This window comes from Pantherophis guttatus, chromosome 1 (genome assembly GCF_059756535.1).
Source record: "Pantherophis guttatus breed Tessera chromosome 1, ASM5975653v1, whole genome shotgun sequence".
NCBI lineage: Eukaryota > Metazoa > Chordata > Lepidosauria > Squamata > Colubridae > Pantherophis > Pantherophis guttatus.
The window spans coordinates 113,332,340-113,350,814 of NC_142063.1; the positions used below are offsets into that span (position 1 = coordinate 113,332,340).

General features: G+C 42.9%; 1 protein-coding gene across 1 annotated transcript; it reads left to right on the plus strand.

Annotated features, from left to right (window-relative positions):
• Positions 1–989: 989 nt before the first annotated feature.
• PRPF19 (pre-mRNA processing factor 19) lies at positions 990–16,003 on the plus strand. The gene is made up of 16 exons (XM_087881451.1): positions 990–1,317; positions 4,278–4,427; positions 9,910–9,986; positions 10,298–10,439; positions 10,541–10,614; positions 10,699–10,761; positions 10,968–11,009; positions 11,153–11,227; positions 11,839–11,914; positions 12,155–12,264; positions 12,407–12,562; positions 12,696–12,765; positions 12,912–12,997; positions 13,830–14,000; positions 15,286–15,391; positions 15,559–16,003. Exons 1-16 carry the CDS (start codon positions 1,299–1,301, stop codon positions 15,654–15,656), a joined length of 1,515 nt encoding a protein of 504 aa, XP_087737577.1. The 5' UTR covers positions 990–1,298; the 3' UTR covers positions 15,657–16,003.
• The last annotated feature ends 2,472 nt before the right edge of the window (positions 16,004–18,475 follow it).

The window sequence follows — 18,475 nt, forward strand, 5'->3', positions numbered from 1 at the left end:
TGATCAAAGCTGCGCAGTCAAATAAAAAATACACACGACAGCAAAGTAAAATGTAATTTAATATTTTACATATTATAATATATTTGATGTTTTGAATTTTAAGTAAAGTTTTGAAGTGATTATTTTAATACGTGTTAAAATGTTTGTAAGAAAATATATAATTTAATTGTAATTTTTTTTTTTACTACTTCACACACACACACACACACACACACACACACACGTCCGCTATTTTTTGGAAGCAGACCTGGCAACCCTATGCAAACTGCATTAAGCAAAATGGAGTGGTTTTCCCTTGTCCATGTGGCAGCAGCGCAGTTATCATCTTGTACACTTTTACAAAAGCTAAAAGTTCAATTTCATGGAAGTGTATGGTAGCTTCTGTGTTCAGAGTTGTGTTTAGGGAATCCAGCCCAACAGAAGTAGCAGTAACTGCATTATAAAGTAGATAGCCTTAAATGTTCTCTTTTAATCCTTGCCTTATCACAATTATTGAAAGATTCACAACACAGTACAACAAGAGGCAGGTGATGAGAATATAACCCCCTCCAAAGTCCAATTTCGACTTTTGACATTTAGAAAATGGTTTATATTACAATTTGAAAGTTGTAGGAATTTGTAACTATTTTCATCAAATCAATTTATACTTTCTTTCCATCCATTAGATACTAATTATAATGCATTAAACTGAATAAGATGTTTGGAATTCCTTTGAATATAGAAGAAATTTTTCCAGGAAAACTGCAGGGACTCCTCTAGGCAGTTTTCAGGGGGCAAGTCATCTAAATTTCATATGAAAAGTAATTTGGTTACTTTTGCTGTTTTCCAAGATACATTACAGAGGTACGGTTTGTTTTTTGTATTTTCCATTATTTCCTGTTATCGGAGCTTGGCAAGTATCGCTGAATAAATCTACTTTTCAACCATACTTCCAGACCCGCGTTATGCCCAGCAAGTGCATGACGGGAATGGTAGTTTTTTTTTTTCCTAGGTGGGGCCTCCGGATCCGGAAGTAGCTTGTGTTCGCCGGACGGTTAGGTCACGCGGCGGGGTTTCTGCCCCTAACGGGGCGTGAGAGAGCGGAGAGGTTCCGCTTCCGGCCTCTTGCTGGAGGTTCGCGCGCGATTCGTGGCCCGTGGCGTGGTGGCCTTTAAAAAAGCTGAACCGGACTATCGAAAGCCGAATCTTCCTCCTCCTCTTCCTCCTCCTCGGCCTTCGTGGCCCCGAAGCCGCCACAAGGGTTAAAGCCCGAGGGATTATACCATTACAATAGCCACAGGGGGATTATCCTGCTCGCCATGTCCCTCATATGCTCCAGTGAGTGACCCGCTTTCTCCTCGGCTCTCGTTCTTCCCGCAGGGCTGCGGCCTCGCACGGAGGGAGGAGGCTCGAGAGAGGGGCTCCCCTTTTTAACAGCCGCGACCGTTGGGCGGTTAACCGTGGCAGTTCCCAGTATGGAGATGTCTGAGGGGTTGTAATGTTTGCAGGCAGTGAGAGAGGATTACGGTCACTGTTGTAGACGGCAGGGAGATCGGTGGGAGCTGAGTGGTCGTCACAGGAGAAGGAAAGCCCTTCCTCCCGCTCTCTCCACAAGGCAAGACACCAAAGAACGGATTCAATAGTCCATTTAGATGTTAGAGGGGGAAAAAAACCCTTCTTCACAATTTGGTCTCTGGTCTCTGAACAGTTCCTAGATGAAGATAAAGCTGACGCTTCTCAATCGTACATCTTAGGGAGCTTTTTTCTTTTTTTATTGATCACATTTTTTTCATAAATAGTGGAGTCTGCTGGAAGCAGTATATTTTTTTTCCAGAAAACTGCTATCCACTTCTGTAGGCATCCCACATCTCTAGCCTTTCTTTTTGCTTTTCTTCAGTGAAATTGCTTCTGTCGTATCTCATCTCTTATTTTCTTATTTTCCCTTTAGCTTGTTAAAGGGAAAGTTTGTATATTTTTATTTTTATTCCAGTCATATTCTCATTTGTTTTGACTACATTTTGATTATATAAATTGCACATTCAGCGTTGTGGGCATAGATTGCATTTGCATCTTAAAGCTTTAAGAAATGCCTGTGAGTCTGATTAGCATAGATATATTTCAAATAGTAGCTTTTTAAAATATATTATTAAATCATTTTTTTTTACTTCTCTTGATTTGGGACTTAATATTCTAACTGAATATTACCAGTTTGTAATCATCTTGTGAAAGTAAATGTTGTGCAAGGTCCTGTTCTATATAGTTTATATAAAAAGACAATAACATGGTTTACAGAATATGCTTGTTTTATTCTCAATCACTAATCTTGTCTTCATGTCTTACATTTAATCTCTGGCTTTCCACAAAGGGAGAAATATCTACATAATTTTTTGGAATATAGATCAATTATCTAGCTCTATTTTGGGCCTAATTAAGGGACCTAGTTTAGTTGCCTTCATTCTGTATGTTGAGATGGAGGGAGTGGATTCGTACATCTGTTATCTTGATGACTTTCACTACTAGTATCTGTCAAAACAGATGGATAGAAGTTGGTCACTGTTTCTTGTTGTGTCCTGCATTTAGACTCCGGTTGGTGGCTTTAGCATGACTTTATGGCTTTCTTCAGTATCCTGTCTTATCCTCCATGCTATTTAACATATGTATCAAATTACTGACATCTGGAATTTGGCGAACAAGTATTAGCAATAATTAGTGATACCAAATCCTGTCTCTTCTTTCCAGTGAAATTCAAACAATCTTGCTATTCATCGAGGCTTAATCAACACAAAAGATATTCCCAATCAGTCAAAATACAGATTGAGCATTAGACATTTAATCTGTTTTGAGGATTCGGGTCTGCAGTTTCCATGTAATTGTAATTCCATGTAATTGTTTCCATGTAATCCATTCAGACTGTAGATATCTACACATTAGTGGTATCCAGAAATGCATTTGCACAACTGAACTTAATACACAAACTGCTATTTTTCAGAGTGCCCTGTTTGCTAATAGTAACATATATTTTAATTATATCCCCCTATTAATATAATGTGCTCAACATAGGAATGGTTTGAACAATGCTTGGTAATTTCAGCTATGCTGCACTCACCCCATGTTGGGATGGATTTCTAAACGTCTAATTCCCTTATTCCAGCAATTTTATTGGTCAAGATTCCCATCACTCAAAAGTTGTCCCTGTAAATGTACTGACCTTGAAACTGTGGATCATATTTTACTGCACTGTGATTTTTGCAAGAATTTTTGGCAGTATATAAACACATATTTTAAAATTGAGACCATGGAGATATATTTTTGAATATGTTATAATTTTGCTGTCAGAGGAAATTTCTAAAATTACAATGGCAGCAGGCAAATTTTTAACTGGCTAGAAAAACAAATATCAATAAATTAATAAAATTAAGTTTTAAGATGTTTTATGTAATACCTATCAACTTAACTGTTAAACTGTTGTATTACATCAAACTTTTAAATTATACCTCTATTTTCTATTTGTGTGTTATGACCACAAAAAACATTTACTGGTAGCATACTGGTATACACAACAAGTTTTTAATGGGTTTAAAAGTCTTTAAATGGAACTTTATATGTGTATTTTATTTTGTCTTAATACGGTGCTGGTGAACCATTTGGGCTTGGTGTGTCAAAAATTCAAAAAATGCCTAACTTGAGTCTGTTACTGTGTTTCCTTGAAAATAAGACCCTGTCTTATATTTTTTTGAACCCCGAAATAAGCACTTGGCCTTATTTTCAGGGATGTCTTATTATTTTGGGGCACGTGGAGCAAGACGGGGCTCCTCTTGCCATCTTACCTGATTTCCAGCTCTGTCACCCTAACCCTAACCAGAGGAAATTGTGGGGACCAGCTGCGCATGCGTTTAAATATTTTTGGAGAGGGCTTATTTTCAGGGGGTGGCTTATTGTAGCGCATGCGCTCAAAAGCCCGATTGGGCTTATTATCAGGGGATGTCTTATTTTCAGGGAAACAGGCTATATGTCCCCACTCCCAATGAACAAAAGACAAACAATTCTGTATCTCTCTTGCCAATCATCTAGGTCCCCCTGAATAGTTGGAAGCAGTGCTGAGGCTTGGCCTGAAGCACCAAGGATCCCATAGCACAATTCATTACATATTCCTATTTTCAAAAAGAATAGAAAGATACATATTAATATTGTTGATAGAAGACATGCCTGTCAAAAGTTGATCCTGTTGTCTGTAAATTACTAAATACAGCATTTCCCCCCCCCCCACCTCCACCTTTTTTTTTTTTTTTTTTGTGCAGTTTCTAATGAGGTACCAGAGCATCCCTGCCTGTCCCCAGTCTCAAACCATGTTTATGAGCGAAGACTGATTGAAAAGTATATTGCAGAGAATGGGACTGATCCAGTGAACAACCAGCCACTGTCTGAGGAACAGCTGCTAGATATCAAAGGTAAGGAAGATCAGGAGAATTTGTTGAATGCAGAATACCTAATCTGACTGGTCTCTTACAATGTTGTATGGAAGTCTCGAAAATATTCATTAATTTATAGTAAAAGGTATAAACTAAAGTGATTCTAAAGTGTTCAAAAGATCCATTTAGAACAATATTTCAAAAAATGTATACATGTATAAATCTTATTTATTAATTTATATCCTGCCCATCTCCCTAACCAAAGCAACGTTTGACTTAAAATGTATATCTGGCACTTCTCCCTAATCAGAAATCCCACCTATGTTTATGTTCGCATTTTTTCACTTTGTACTTTGTCCATTGTTTCCATGTTATTATTATATTATTATTATTATATTGAATTTGTATACCGCCCTACTCCCGAAGGACTCAGGGCGGTGAACAGCCATGGAATAAAACATATAAATACAAAATTTAAAATAGATTAAAACAAATTAAATAATTTGGCTGAACAAATTTAAAACCCCAATAGTTTTAAAACCAGATTTAAAATTTCCATATAAAAAGGGGAAAAACTTAGGTCAGGCCGACTTGATGAAATAGGAAGGTCTTGAGCGCGCGACGGAAGGTACGCAGATCCGGGATCCTCCGTATCTCCGGGGGGAGCTCGTTCCAGATAGTAGGTGCCCCCACAGAGAAGGCTCTCCCCCTGGGGGCCGCCAGTCGACATTGTTTGGCCGACGGCACCCGGAGGAGCCCCTCTCTATGGGAGCGTACTGGTCAATGGGAGGCTATTGGTGGTAGCAGGCGGTCCCGTAAATAACCAGGTCCCAAGCCATGGAGCGCTCTAAAGGTGATAACCAAAACCTTGAAGCGCACTCGGAAGACCACCGGGAGCCAGTGCAGCTCGCACAGGAGAGGTGTTACATGGGAGCGCCACGTCGCTCCCGTCACCACCCGCGCGGCCGCACTCTGCGCCAGTTGGAGCCTCCGAGTACTCCTCAAGGGGAGCCCCATGTAGAGAGCATTACAATAGTCCAGACGGGAGGTGACGGCATGAGTGACCGTGCGTAAGGAGTCCCGATCTAGAAAGGGACGCAACTGGCGAATCAGGCAAACCTGATGAAAAATCCTCCCGGTCACGGCCGTCAAGTGCTCTTCTAAAGACAGCCGTGAATCCAGGAGGACACCCAAGTTGCGAGCCCTTTCCGTGGGGGCCAATGATTCGCCCCCAATAGTCAGCGATGGCACCAGCTGACTATATTGGGACGTTGGAAACCACAGCCACTCAGTCTTGGATGGGTTGAGCCTGAGCCTGTTCCTCCCCATCCAGATCCGTATGGCCTCCAGGCACCGGGACATCACTTCAAGGGCATCATTGGGGTGGTCTGGGGTGGAGATGTACATCTGGGTGTCGTCAGCGTACTGATGGTACTCCACCCCGAAACCATGGATGATCTCACCCAGCAGCTTTACATAAATGTTGAACAAAAGGGGCGAGAGGACCGATCCTTGTGGCACCCCACATATAAGGGGCCTTGGGGTCGACCTCTGCCCCCCCCGTCAACACAGACTGCTACCGGTCGGAGAGAAAGGAGGAGAACAACCGTAGTACGGTGCCTCCCACCCCCAACTCTTCCAACCGGTGCAGCATGATATCATGGTTGATGGTATCAAAAGCCGCTGAGAGATCTAACAGGACCAGGACAGAGGAGCACCCCCTGTCCCGAGCCCTCCAGAGATCATCCACCAACACGACCAATGCTGTTTCCGTGCTGTACCCAGGCCTGAAGCCCGACTGGAACGGATCTAGATACGTCGTTTCATCCAGGTACTGGGGGAGCTGTCGTGCAACCACACTCTCAACAACCTTCGCCACAAAGCGAAGGTTGGAGACTGGACGATAGTTAGCCAATACTGCCGGGTCCAGGGAAGGCTTCTTGAGGAGAGGTCTCACCACCGCCTCTTTCAAGGCGGCGGGAAAGACAATGAAGCATTTATAATCCCCTGGAGCCAGCCTCGTGTCACCTCCTGGGAAGCCAGCACTAACCAGGAGGGGCACGGGTCCAACAAACATGTGGTCGCATTTAGTCTACCCAGAATCCTGTCCACATCCTCAGGGGTCACAGGATCAAACTCTTCCCAGACAACATTCTCAGGACCTGCCTCCGTCATCCCCGCTGGATCTACCCAGTCGGAGTCCAGATCTTCCCGAATCTGAGTGATTTTGTCATGCAGATACTGAACAAAATCCTCGGCTCTTCCCTCCAAGGGGTCCTCCCGCGCTTCCTGGTGGAGCAGGCAGCGGGTCACCCTAAACAGGGCGGCCGGGCGATTATCTGATGATGCAATAAGAGCAACAAAATGAGTACATTTTGCTGCTTTTATTGCCACTAGGTAATTCTTAATATGAGATCTTACCAGTGTCCGGTCAGATTCAGCACGACTGGCCCTCCAACTACTCTCTAGGCGTCTTTTCCGGCGCTTCATCTCCCTTAGCTCCTCGGTGAACCAAGGAGCCAGGTGAGATCGGCACGGGGTCAGAGGCCGCAAAGGCACGACTCGATCCAGAGCTCCAGCGGCCGCCCTATCCCAGGCGGCCACTGGGTCTCCAGTCGAGGCGTGAGCCAGAATCTCGGGGATTGGCCCAAGCTCCATCTGGAACCTGTCAGGTTCCATCAGGCGCCTGGGGCGGTACTATCTTGTCGGTTCCACCTCCCTGCGGCGGGATGCAGCGGTTCGAAGGTCAAGGCGAAGGAGAGAGTGATCCGACCATGACAAGGGCTCGATGACTATATCCCCTATCTCGAGATCACTCAGCCACTGTCCTGAGACAAAAACCAAGTCCAGCGTGTTTCCCCCCCGCATGTGTAGGGCCATGAATTAACTGGGTTAGGTCCATAGCCGTCATGGAAGCCATGAACTCCCGAGCCACCTCAGATGCCTCACCCACGGACCGCAGGTTGAAATCCCCCATGACCATAAGTCTGGGGGTATCAACCACCACCGCGGCGATAACATTGAGAAGCTCGGGCAGGGCTGCTGCCACGTGGTCAGCAAACCCACCTGAACCCCATGACCCCACTTCACGAGGAGAGACTCACAGCCGGCCATCTGAGGGACAGTGGCCTCCCTTGGCCTAAGGCCTTCTCTAATAACAACCGCTACTCCCCCACCCCTCCCCTGTGACCTCGGCTGATGGAATGCGTGGAAGCCTGGTGGGCACATTTCTACCAGAGGGACCTCTCCGGGCCCAACCAGGTCTCCGTAATACCCGCCAGGTCCGCTCCCCCCTCCTGAATAAGATCACAAATGAGGGGGGCTTTATTTACTACAGACCTGGCGTTGCACAACATCAGTCGCAGGCCCAGGCCCTGAGAGTCTGTGCAACCTGGAGAACGAGTGGAGCCTTGGGGGCCGGAGCACACCACCGCTCGAAGACAGCGGGCGCGTGCTCCCTCCACATGATATGGCCCCTTGCTCCCGCCATATCTACCCCTCCCACTCACAGTACCGATGGTAAAAACACAATCTGGACAAGCTCAACCCCCCCCATCACCCCCGGATCCCCTACCCCCCCTGCGGCACATCATGGCCAGGCCCGACCCTCCCCTTAGTGGGTTATCCCCTAAACCCACTACTCCAGTTCGAATCCTACCCTCCCCGCCCCCGGGACTCCTTAAAAATTTATCCAAAAATTTACATAGAAAACCCCTCAACCCCCTCTTCGCCACATGCCACCTCTATGGGTTCCAAAGCCCGTCATTGAGGTAGGCCCTCGATAACGTGGAGGGCCAGGCTTGCGAGAGGGGGGAGTCTCGCAGACCAAGAAGCTGAGACCTTAGATACATCAAAAGCCCTGAGGTAGTAGTGAGGCATGGCCAAGGACTCCATTATGATAGTCCAAAAATTGTCCGGGAAACAAGGCAGGTTGACCATACACGAGAGAGTCTCCACTGTCCTCTCACGGCAGTGGTGGAGTCCAATGTCCCAACCAGCTCAGGGGAATCCTCCAACCAGCCTGTCACGCTGGTCGGCCAACTGGCCATGGGGAAGATGGTGCATCCCATTCGGTGGTGAAACGATGATAGATACCGGCTCCGTTCAACCTCCCGTAAACCGCCATTTTCCATACAGCCAGCGTACTGGATGACAAACAGAGCCAAGTCCAAAGTCTCTGGGAAAAACTGTCCACAATGTTCGTACAGGCGGTGTATAGCTGGGTAGTATAGGCAAGCGGGTAGATGGAAAACAGGTGGGAAACCGCCTCCACGAAACAAACCGGCAGGGCAAGCATGTTAGTTATCGAGCCTAGTAATGGCCCAGTGGGGGAAGGAGGAGGGAGGGGGGAGGGTTGTCCGAGGCGCCGCAGTAACCACTCCGACAGCCTCTCAGCCCTCCTTAGCCCCCCCAGGTCTCCAGCCACCCTATCTATGCCCAGTTTTAGCCCCCCCAATAGTTATAAAGGAGGCCTCACCATAAGGGATTGAAAATTGGGAGTTACCCCAAAGCCCTATGGCGGCCCGAAGTTCCCAAAAATTACAGATTTTAAGGATTCCACCTCATGATCTTTCTCGGCTACATCACTCCAGTCCTCTCAGCAACTAGCTGCTGCAGCGGCGTCAGTGGAGGGGGGGGCGAAGGCGCAGGCCTCCTCGCGGGCATTCTTCGGTTCTTCCTCGTCTCCTTTGACGCCCACCTCCTCCCCCAGCGTCCAACTCCACTACTCCACCGTGGGGGAGGTGCCATCCACGATGACGCCAGCGCCCCACCGCAGCCACCGCCCCAGCCATTGTGCCGGCGGGCTCCCCAGCATGGGAGCATGGGAGTTCCTCTGTTTCACTGCCGCTTCACTGTCTCTGCCGCTGCCGCCATCGCCGTCCATAAACCGCAGACGCCGCCCTTTTCGCCCTTCTCGTGGCGAGCGCAGATCAGCTGTTCCTCGGAGCCTCGCTGCCACACTGTTTTCGGTATTTTAGAAAACGTCTCAGAGAGCACAGAAGCCCTCAATCCACTGGCCTCAAGTAGCGCTTGCTGGGCAAGGGGGTCTAGATGGTCAAACGACCCCCTGGAGCTTCCTACAAGCCAAAACCCCCATCTCTACCTCGGCAGACTTAGAGCCAGGTCGCCATCTTGGAGCATGCGCCTTCAACCAAACTTAGAATGTTACAGCCTTGTTGTTCTTTCAATCCGATTTGCTTGAACATCTGTCTCCAACTATAATTATATCAAAGTCTGGTCAGATTTTTATAAAACATGTGTCCCTTCTGCAGCTTTTTTCAGCTCCTTGGGTTTAAAAATAGCAAGGCATGAATACATTGGTTTTCCTGTCCCATCCATAGTCTTCAATTCTACCCGCACCTGGATCACACTACAACCCCACCCCCCCACCCCCAAAAAATAGGCAAAATTAAATAATTCACTAAAAGTTGACAAAACTGTCATAGCCACGGTTTAAAGGTTTGTGAGGGTACATATTGAGGTTCTCTAGAATTAATGCTTGTATATATTTTATTCACAGTTGCCCATCCAATTCGGCCTAAGCCTCCTTCTGCTACCAGTATTCCAGCTATCCTGAAGGCACTACAAGATGAATGGGTATATATATATATACAGTAATCCAGAATTCTTACTTTATCGTGAGCAAATAATTTCTGCCAGTCATGTAACATCAACAATAAAATTTTGTGCTCGTAGAACAAGGGTGTCGTAAAAATCAATAGGCTGGTGTCAAGTGACATGAAAGCTATCCATTTTACTTTAATTTTCTGTTCACAATGGTGGGAAGACCAAGGCAGAAACTAATGGACTACATATGCTGTCATGCTGTGTGTTCACAGTTACTCACTAAGCCAGCACATCCAGATTTCATCACATGCAATATTAATGTACTGAATTACTTCCTTCAGGATGCTGTCATGCTACACAGTTTCACTTTGCGCCAGCAGCTTCAGACTACACGCCAGGAACTTTCTCACGCACTCTACCAACATGATGCCGCTTGCCGTGTCATTGCTCGTCTCACCAAAGAGGTGACTGCTGCAAGAGAAGGTATAGCACAGAATTTTTATTTTTATTTTTTAATGGGGTGCAAGAAGAGTCCCCGTTTTGACAACTGTGTTAAACCTGCCAAATCATCTCTTTCTTCACAGCTTTGGCAACTCTGAAACCCCAGGCTGGCCTCATTGTTCCCCAAGCTATGCCCTCTTCACAACCAAATCCTATGGTACGTTCCACATATTTTTGTAATTCTCTTCATGCTGTATCTTCTTTCTCTGAAGTAAAATGCTGTATTTGCTCTTTTTTCCAGGGTGCCGGTGAACCAATGGATCTAGGAGAGTTGGCAGGAATGACCCCAGAAATTATCCAGAAAGTAAGAAATGTTTTGGGTTCAGAACTACAGATAAACAGTTAAAATACATTGGCCTGAACTGTTAAATATAGAAATCATTGTGACATTTCTGTAGTAGGAATGCGCAAAAACATGTACCATTTTGAGTATGCAACTTCGCAAAACATCTAATTTCAAGCACTATCACAGCATAGTTTTTCCAATTTTTCTGTTTTTCTGTCTTGCAGCTTCAAGACAAAGCCACAGTGCTGACCACAGAGCGTAAAAAGGCAAGTGCCCCTTTTTACTAAACTGGGCTGTGGAATCTGAAGTGATTCTGGGATGTGCATAGCAGTTCTCTTAACAGAAGACCGAGTGATCCAATTGCCCGTCCTGTTCTTTGTAGATGAATTTTGTTTTTTTCTTTTTGCAGAGAGGGAAGACTGTGCCAGAGGAATTGGTGAAACCGGAAGAACTTAATAGATACCGGCAGGTGGCTTCACATGTGGTAAATATATGATTAATTGAGAAGATTATCCTAAGAGTCTTGAAGATTTGTAAATTTCTTTTAACAATGCTGGTGAATTTCCTTCTTTCACACTGATGGGGCAACATTTAAATTAATGGTAGTTCTTTACATTTTAGATATTGCTGTACGCTGGAATGTCTGAGATTATATACTCCTATACTTCTTTTAAAAATAGAGAATTTCTTGTATGCACATACTATCTCTACATCAAAATAGCAATATATCTATGCAGTGATGTGCTACTGGTATTTTGCTTGTAATTTTAATTTTGGTTCCTCGTTTCATTATGCCTGGCAATTATTTTGCTTTGATGATGCTGGATTTACTTTTTATTTTTTCTGCTAATGTTGCAAATCTTCAGTGGGATGTTTGCCACATCTTGCTAGGATGAAAACTGCTTAGTTTTTAGGAGCATTTTAGGAGCATTAGCAAACAAAAAAATGGACTAAGCACACAAAAACACCTCCCACCGACACACTTACAGAGACAGCCACCTCTTGTAAAAACCTCCTCTTATGTTGCTTGCTGGTCAGTGAATAAAATGAGAAGATTTGGAATGCTAATTGCCATACCTTTGTGTTTTTAAACAGGGATTGCACAGTGCCAGTATTCCTGGCATCCTTGCTCTTGACCTGTGTCCTTCTGACACCAACAAGATCCTCACAGGTATGTTAAGATTTCTGCTTCCTTTATTTCCCAGAGTGCTGTTTTTTTGCTCCAAATGTATTTTTGAAAGAACAGTAGCTTACATTCCATATTTTATGTTGCAGAGGTCTGGTTCCCTGAAGCACCAGTAGTAATGTCACAACAATATTACCCCGCTTATATGTATTTTAAGTCAACCACTGAAGAATGCTTTCTGTTAACTGATTCTGTTGCTGAGCTGCTCTGGTTTCTTGTTTGCAGGTGGAGCTGATAAAAATGTTGTTGTCTTTGACAAGAGCTCAGAACAGATCCTGGCCACCCTGAAAGGTCACACAAAGAAGGTCACCAGCGTAGTGTTCCACCCGTCCCAGGTAAGAATTCTGGACCTTCTGCAATCTTTTTCTATGACAGAATCTCTTACGAGGTTTTCTCATAGATTTGTTGAAGGAATCAGGTTTACATGTATCTTACAGAATTGGTATTTAAGGAGATGGACTTCTCTTTGCCCTGCAGGAACTGGTGTTCTCAGCATCTCCAGATGCTACTATCCGGATTTGGTCAGTCTCTGGAGCTTCCTGTGTGCAGGTTGTACGAGCCCATGAAAGTGCTGTCACAGGGCTGAGTCTTCATGCTACTGGCGATTATCTTCTGAGCTCTTCGGATGACCAGGTGAGCGTGAATCCAGAGGATCTTTTAGCCTAGATTTAAAAGAAAAATAAGAATTCAACATATAACAATAAAGAAAGTCATGATCTTCTGGCACCAACTGCTTATGTACAACCTCAAACTTTGCTTTTTATAGTATTGGGCTTTCTCTGACATCCAGACTGGCCGTGTACTCACCAAAGTCACAGACGAAACTTCTGGCTGTGGTATGGATTTTGTATTTAGAATCTAAATTGAGTATTCCGTGAGACATGCTTGAACAAGTGTAGTCTCAATGTGTTGGACATGCGGGAGGGAAGAAGCTGGTTGGAGCTCCCTCACTTATGCGGTGATCCGATATTCTTTCCTGCAGCTCTCACCTGTGCTCAGTTTCATCCTGATGGACTTATTTTTGGGACAGGAACAATGGACTCTCAGATTAAAATCTGGGATTTAAAGGTAAGAATTGGCTTTTAATATGACACTGTTGGAAAGTTTTACTTTGCAAGCCTGATTATTAAGGGTTTGCTGTCATTGACCATGCATATTTTAAAGTATTATTATCTTTTTATAGGTTATGAATGAGAACTGGAATATTTCATACATCAGTATCTTAACTAGAACTAGATAATTACTGATTTATTTAGTTTGTTAATGCTTTTGTGAATAAGTAGAATAAGTATGGTTGTTGTTATATACCATTATTTAGAAAGTTCTCAAGCTAATGTTAAAAGAACATGGAACTCTCCTTGACTACTTCTTTGTTGGGGGAAAAGACTTAAGGAGCAGTATGTCAAATGTTCCTCCTCCCGTAAAGATGTAGATAAAGATGGGGAACATTTCAAATAACTCCTACCTTCATGAAGTATAATTGTCATTCTTCTGAATCGAAAGATATGTGCAACAATTATGTTTATATTTTTGTTGCTTTTTTAAGATATCTAAATGGTTATGTAAAGTTCTTGGAAAACATTTACTTTGAGAGGTGGCATATCTTTGTAAAGTAAAAAAAAAAATTTAGTTGCTAGTATGATGAACTCTAAAGGCTCATTTCATTCTCTTTCAAACAGTTTTTTAATCTCTTTAAATCTGGTCTATCTGAAATATCTATCCTCCTAGGTATTGCTGTCTATGTTGCTTTGAGCTCAAAGTATTATACAGGAATATTATGGAATAGAGAATGAATGCTCACATCTCTGTTCATGGTGAAGGCAGAGAAGAGACATGAGTTGCATTTCTTTGGAGGGTACAACATCACTCTTAATATCCACTAATTGCTTGCCTTCCTCAGGAACGGACTAACGTCGCAAACTTTCCTGGACACTCTGGTCCCATTACTAGCATTGCCTTCTCCGAGAATGGCTACTACTTGGCCACTGCTGCTGATGACTCCTCCGTCAAACTCTGGGATCTCCGCAAACTGAAGAATTTCAAGACCCTGCAGCTGGACAATAATTTCGAGGTTTGCCTAGCTGCGTTTTCTTTGTCAGTTCTGTATTTTTTTATTCCTCTTTTTTTTTTTAATATAGCCACTGAAATCTCTTCAGACAGATTTCTCCTAGCTGCTTTTAAAGCTTTGGAATTTCTTCCTTGAAATTGGGACAAAAAATGTCTCTATGCTATACGAGAGCTTGGTTTCTTTTGAAATGTGTGCACCCTCACACTACAGGTAATTACATTATAGCACAATACAAAAACAGTCCAAACCGTAACAAATAGTCAGTAGTTCCCAAATAATCACTGGCTAGGTTCAATCATGACATAGTCAAGAAGAGCAGTATTTCCTGAACATCAATAGGGAAGGCATCGTCCCTGACATTGGGAAGGCAAACTGTTTCAGTATGTAGGATTCATAGCAGAGACGGTTATTTCAGGGATCACTTTTCCCCTAAAGTGGGGATTTATGGCATGTTCTCTTTACTTGTTTGTATTGGCTGGGTAGATTTCATCAAAGTAGATGGTCTCAGAGATGTCCTAGATTATATCAATATATCATGCTTTGTGTTGAGGGTAAACTGACCTCTGCAGAGTAGAGCGACGGACCAGACAGCGTTGCAACACAGATACTCTCAGACTCTGAACTTTGTTAGAAAAATAAATAGTCTTGTCTTGTAAAGCAAACAAACCTGGCAACAGGAGACTGCACTTGGTGGACCAGGATTTGTAGTTGGTACCATCCAGCCGGGTAACCAGCGATAAGTTGGGAGCTGGAGCTTGACCTTGTGCCATTCTCACCAGGATATTAAATACGTATCAGAACGTCTGGAGCAATAATGTGTGCTGCAACTCTCTTATTGCTGTAACTGGTACACACACTCTGGCTCTGGGCCCATAACCAGTGTTGAGGGTAAACTGCCCTCTGCAGAGTAGAGCGACGGACCAGACAGTGTTGCAACACAGATACTCTCAGACTCTGAACGTTGTTAGAAAAATAAATAGTCTTTACTTGTTGTAAAGCAAACAAACCTGGCTTCTCATAAACAAAGATAACATTTTCAATACAAAACAAAGTTTGCTTACAGTTCTAGTTCCGTAACACCGACACAGTATCTCTAGCAGTAATATAAAGAGCAGGAGTGAGCAGCAGTGAATGAACTTCCTGCCTTCCTTTTATTTCTGTTTTAACCACTTAATCAATTAGTCATCTTGTAGCAGTTAAAGTTACAGTACATATTATCTACCCAACCATAGGATAAGGATCCAACACTTTGCTTCTAGAAATCTATTTTCTGTGCTTTCCTCTTTAGGTGAAGTCTCTTATCTTTGATCAGAGTGGTACTTATCTGGCCCTGGGTGGTACTGATGTCCAGGTGTTCATCTGTAAGCAATGGACAGAAGTTCTTCATTTCACAGGTATGAGATTGTTGCTTTTGTATCATTCTCCAGAGCCACTGTACAATATTGTCTTTAGTATTGGTGGCTAGCATCAGTACTTTGGCTCTTTCTTCTACCTTCTGTTTCTTTGAAGTGATAATCATAGAATGAAAAATTGTCTGACTGTCCTTTCTTTTTTTCTACAGAGCACAGTGGGCTGACAACAGGAGTAGCCTTCGGGCACCATGCTAAGTTCCTCGCTTCCACAGGCATGGACAGAAGCCTGAAATTCTACAGCCTGTAGCTTCTGTTTCTAGGATGCAAAACCGCTGGATCCTATCCTTTGCTGTAATGAAAAACTATGGGGTAAACATGGGGTGTTGGACTGACAAAACATCGTGTACCTTATAGCTGTTGATGTCAATTTTCTGTAGCATGGGAAATTGCCTTCAGTTTTAAATACATTTGTTTTCCTCTCTCTGTTTGTTTTTCATAGAGATCTGTAACTGTAAGAATACTTAGTCAAAACCCATCCACTGCTGACTCTAATAGGGATAGTGGCAGAGATGAAGACGAAGAAAGGGAGGGGGAGATGTGCAAATTTTTGTATGCTGCTCTCTAGTTTCATTAAAAAAAACTATTCAACTATAACAAGGTGTTTTTGGGTGGTATCTCACATTTCAAACATTTGAATTTTGAACTACATTTTGCCAACACACACAAGTTGGCTGTATCTCTTACAAATGTTTATGCATCAGAAGGTATCACAGTTCAGCAATTTTGATGATGAGTTCCTTAAAGATAGTATTCAATTTACATACATGCAAATGTGTGCTACTTGGAGATGTGAAATCTAGTACTTGTTTGATTAGAATAGACAGTAGTAGGCTATGTGGGCCAGGACCTGATTTGCATAAGACACCTTTCTGTATTTAGATCAGTGTGGTTTTGATCAGCCTTTTTCTCTGGGCTTCTTAATTTCCAAAGACTTTCATATTCGTTTCACTTCATTTATTTCGTAAATATATAAACATGTACATTTTATTCTGTATTGTTTTAAGCATCACCTGGCTATATTGGGATAAAACCGAGGCCACAAAGTAGTTAATCTACCATTTTAAGTGAATTCATTTTGTCTGGTTAGTTTATGGATCATTGTGTTAGAAGCTTGGAATTACTGAGCAAACTGGTTAAATTAATCCTGGCAAGTGTTTTATATATAGCATATAGCAAGTAAAACATACTGTCAGGATTTTTCTGGGGACTTAAAGGAATTGTCACAGGACATTAAAACACCAATGCATTTTAGACATCAATACCAGAGACAGACCATGTTTGTCTATAAGCTTGTCGTCACATTTATACAGAAACATTAGGAAAAAAATCACTTCACTTAAAGAATGAACTTCATTGAACTACAAAGGCTTCACTTGTATTGCCTCACAGACCCTAAACAGCGACTGCAAGGCAATAGCTAAGATTGAACAGATCAAAGCAAGAGCACATCAACTTCTCCAGACATTTTTAAAAGAAGTTTGGTTATTTAAGTTCCATGAAAACAACGCTGTTTCAAAAATGCTATGTGCTTACAAGGTCATTGGAGGATGCTACATTTTCATCACCTGCCACTTTATGGTATTGTGTTCTAAATCTTTGAACAGTTGTGATAAGGCCAGGATTAAAGCATACCAGTTAAGGCTAGCTGCTTCATAATGCAGTTGCTGCTGCTTCTGTTAGATTCCCTAAACAGAAACTACCGTATTTTTCAGAATATAAGACGCACCTTAGTTTTTGGGGAGGAAAATAAAAAAATTGATTAGTGGGTGGATCGGCCTCCCAGAAACCCCCAATCAGCTGTTCCCAGAGGTGAATTTTAGCAACAGGTCCCTTGGCTGTGAGCTCTCTGCTTTGCTTTTTTTTTTTTTTTTTTTTTTTTCTGCCTCTGAAAGAGAGCTTCAGAAAAAAAGCCTCTGAAGCTCTGTTTGCGGGCTTCTTTTCTGAAGCTTTGTTTCTGATGCTTTTTTTGGCCTCTGAAACCTCCGTTTGAGAAACTGGGCGGGGCTACATTTGGAGTATAAGAGGCACCCAGATTTTCACCCTCTTTTTGGGGGGAAAAAGGTGCATCTTATACTCCGAAAAATACAGTAATATACTCTTTCATTGAATTGAACTTTCATCTTTTGTCAAGGCCTACACACCTACGGTTAGAAACTGAGAAAACTATGCCCCTAGAACAGGCAAACAATTAGCCCTGTAATGCAGAATATTTTGAGTGGGATTTCCCAAGTGTGAAATTGACACCCAAGTTTAGTATAACTTAATGTTATTAAGTATTGCTTACTGGTAATATATCCTACTGATACACATTTAACTCATTCAGCAGAAGAGGTCTTATAGGCCATGATGGATTTCTTTGCATAATAGCAGGATGAATTCTGAAAGGAAGGACTTTTCATACAGAAATAATATGTTCAGCTTCTGAAATAACAATTTGAGAGGGGTAAAAGAAGTAAACAGAAGACATTTACCTGCATCTTGGCATTAGGCAACAGATCTTGCTGAGAAAACAGCCGTTACAACTTGCTGTGCTCACCCAGCATGTATATACTCCCTAGCAAAAATTTAGAAAAAGCAAATTTTCACGATCATACTGTTCAAGGGGCATAGCAAACAAGGAACAACAATGTATATTTATACAACATCTATGGGACCTGCTTCATGGCTATCTAATTTTTATTTCATTTTCTTACAGTTCAGTAAAACCAAACTCAGGTTTGTTATTTTCCAAAGCAAGCAGTGTTCTGGAGATCTATATGCAAGTTAGGCAAATTGCTGAGCAATTTTACCCTTCAGGAAGATGCTCAGAATAGCTGAGGGGTCATGTTGAAAGTGCAAGATTTAATTTGAAAAGGAACTCCAAAATTTGTACGTTTCATAGAAACCGTTAACTGTCTGTCAGAGTGTGTGTTCTCTTTTTTCCCCCTATTAGAAAGGCAGAGACCTGACATCTGTTCAGTTTTACATACATTTGATACCTTGTGCAAATTAAAATGAAACTGACCACAAAAGCAACTGATATTTTGGCCTTGAATTGACAGATGATCTACAAACATCTTCCCTCTC

What these genes read in the sequence shown, in the direction of transcription:
- PRPF19 (XM_087881451.1), top strand. An exon ending in ACAGCTGCTAGATATCAAAG is followed by an intron (nt 4,428 to 9,909) that starts GTAAGGAAGATC and finishes TTTTATTCACAG; the next exon opens with TTGCCCATCCAATTCGGCCT. An exon ending in CTTCACAACCAAATCCTATG is followed by an intron (nt 10,615 to 10,698) that starts GTACGTTCCACA and finishes TCTTTTTTCCAG; the next exon opens with GGTGCCGGTGAACCAATGGA.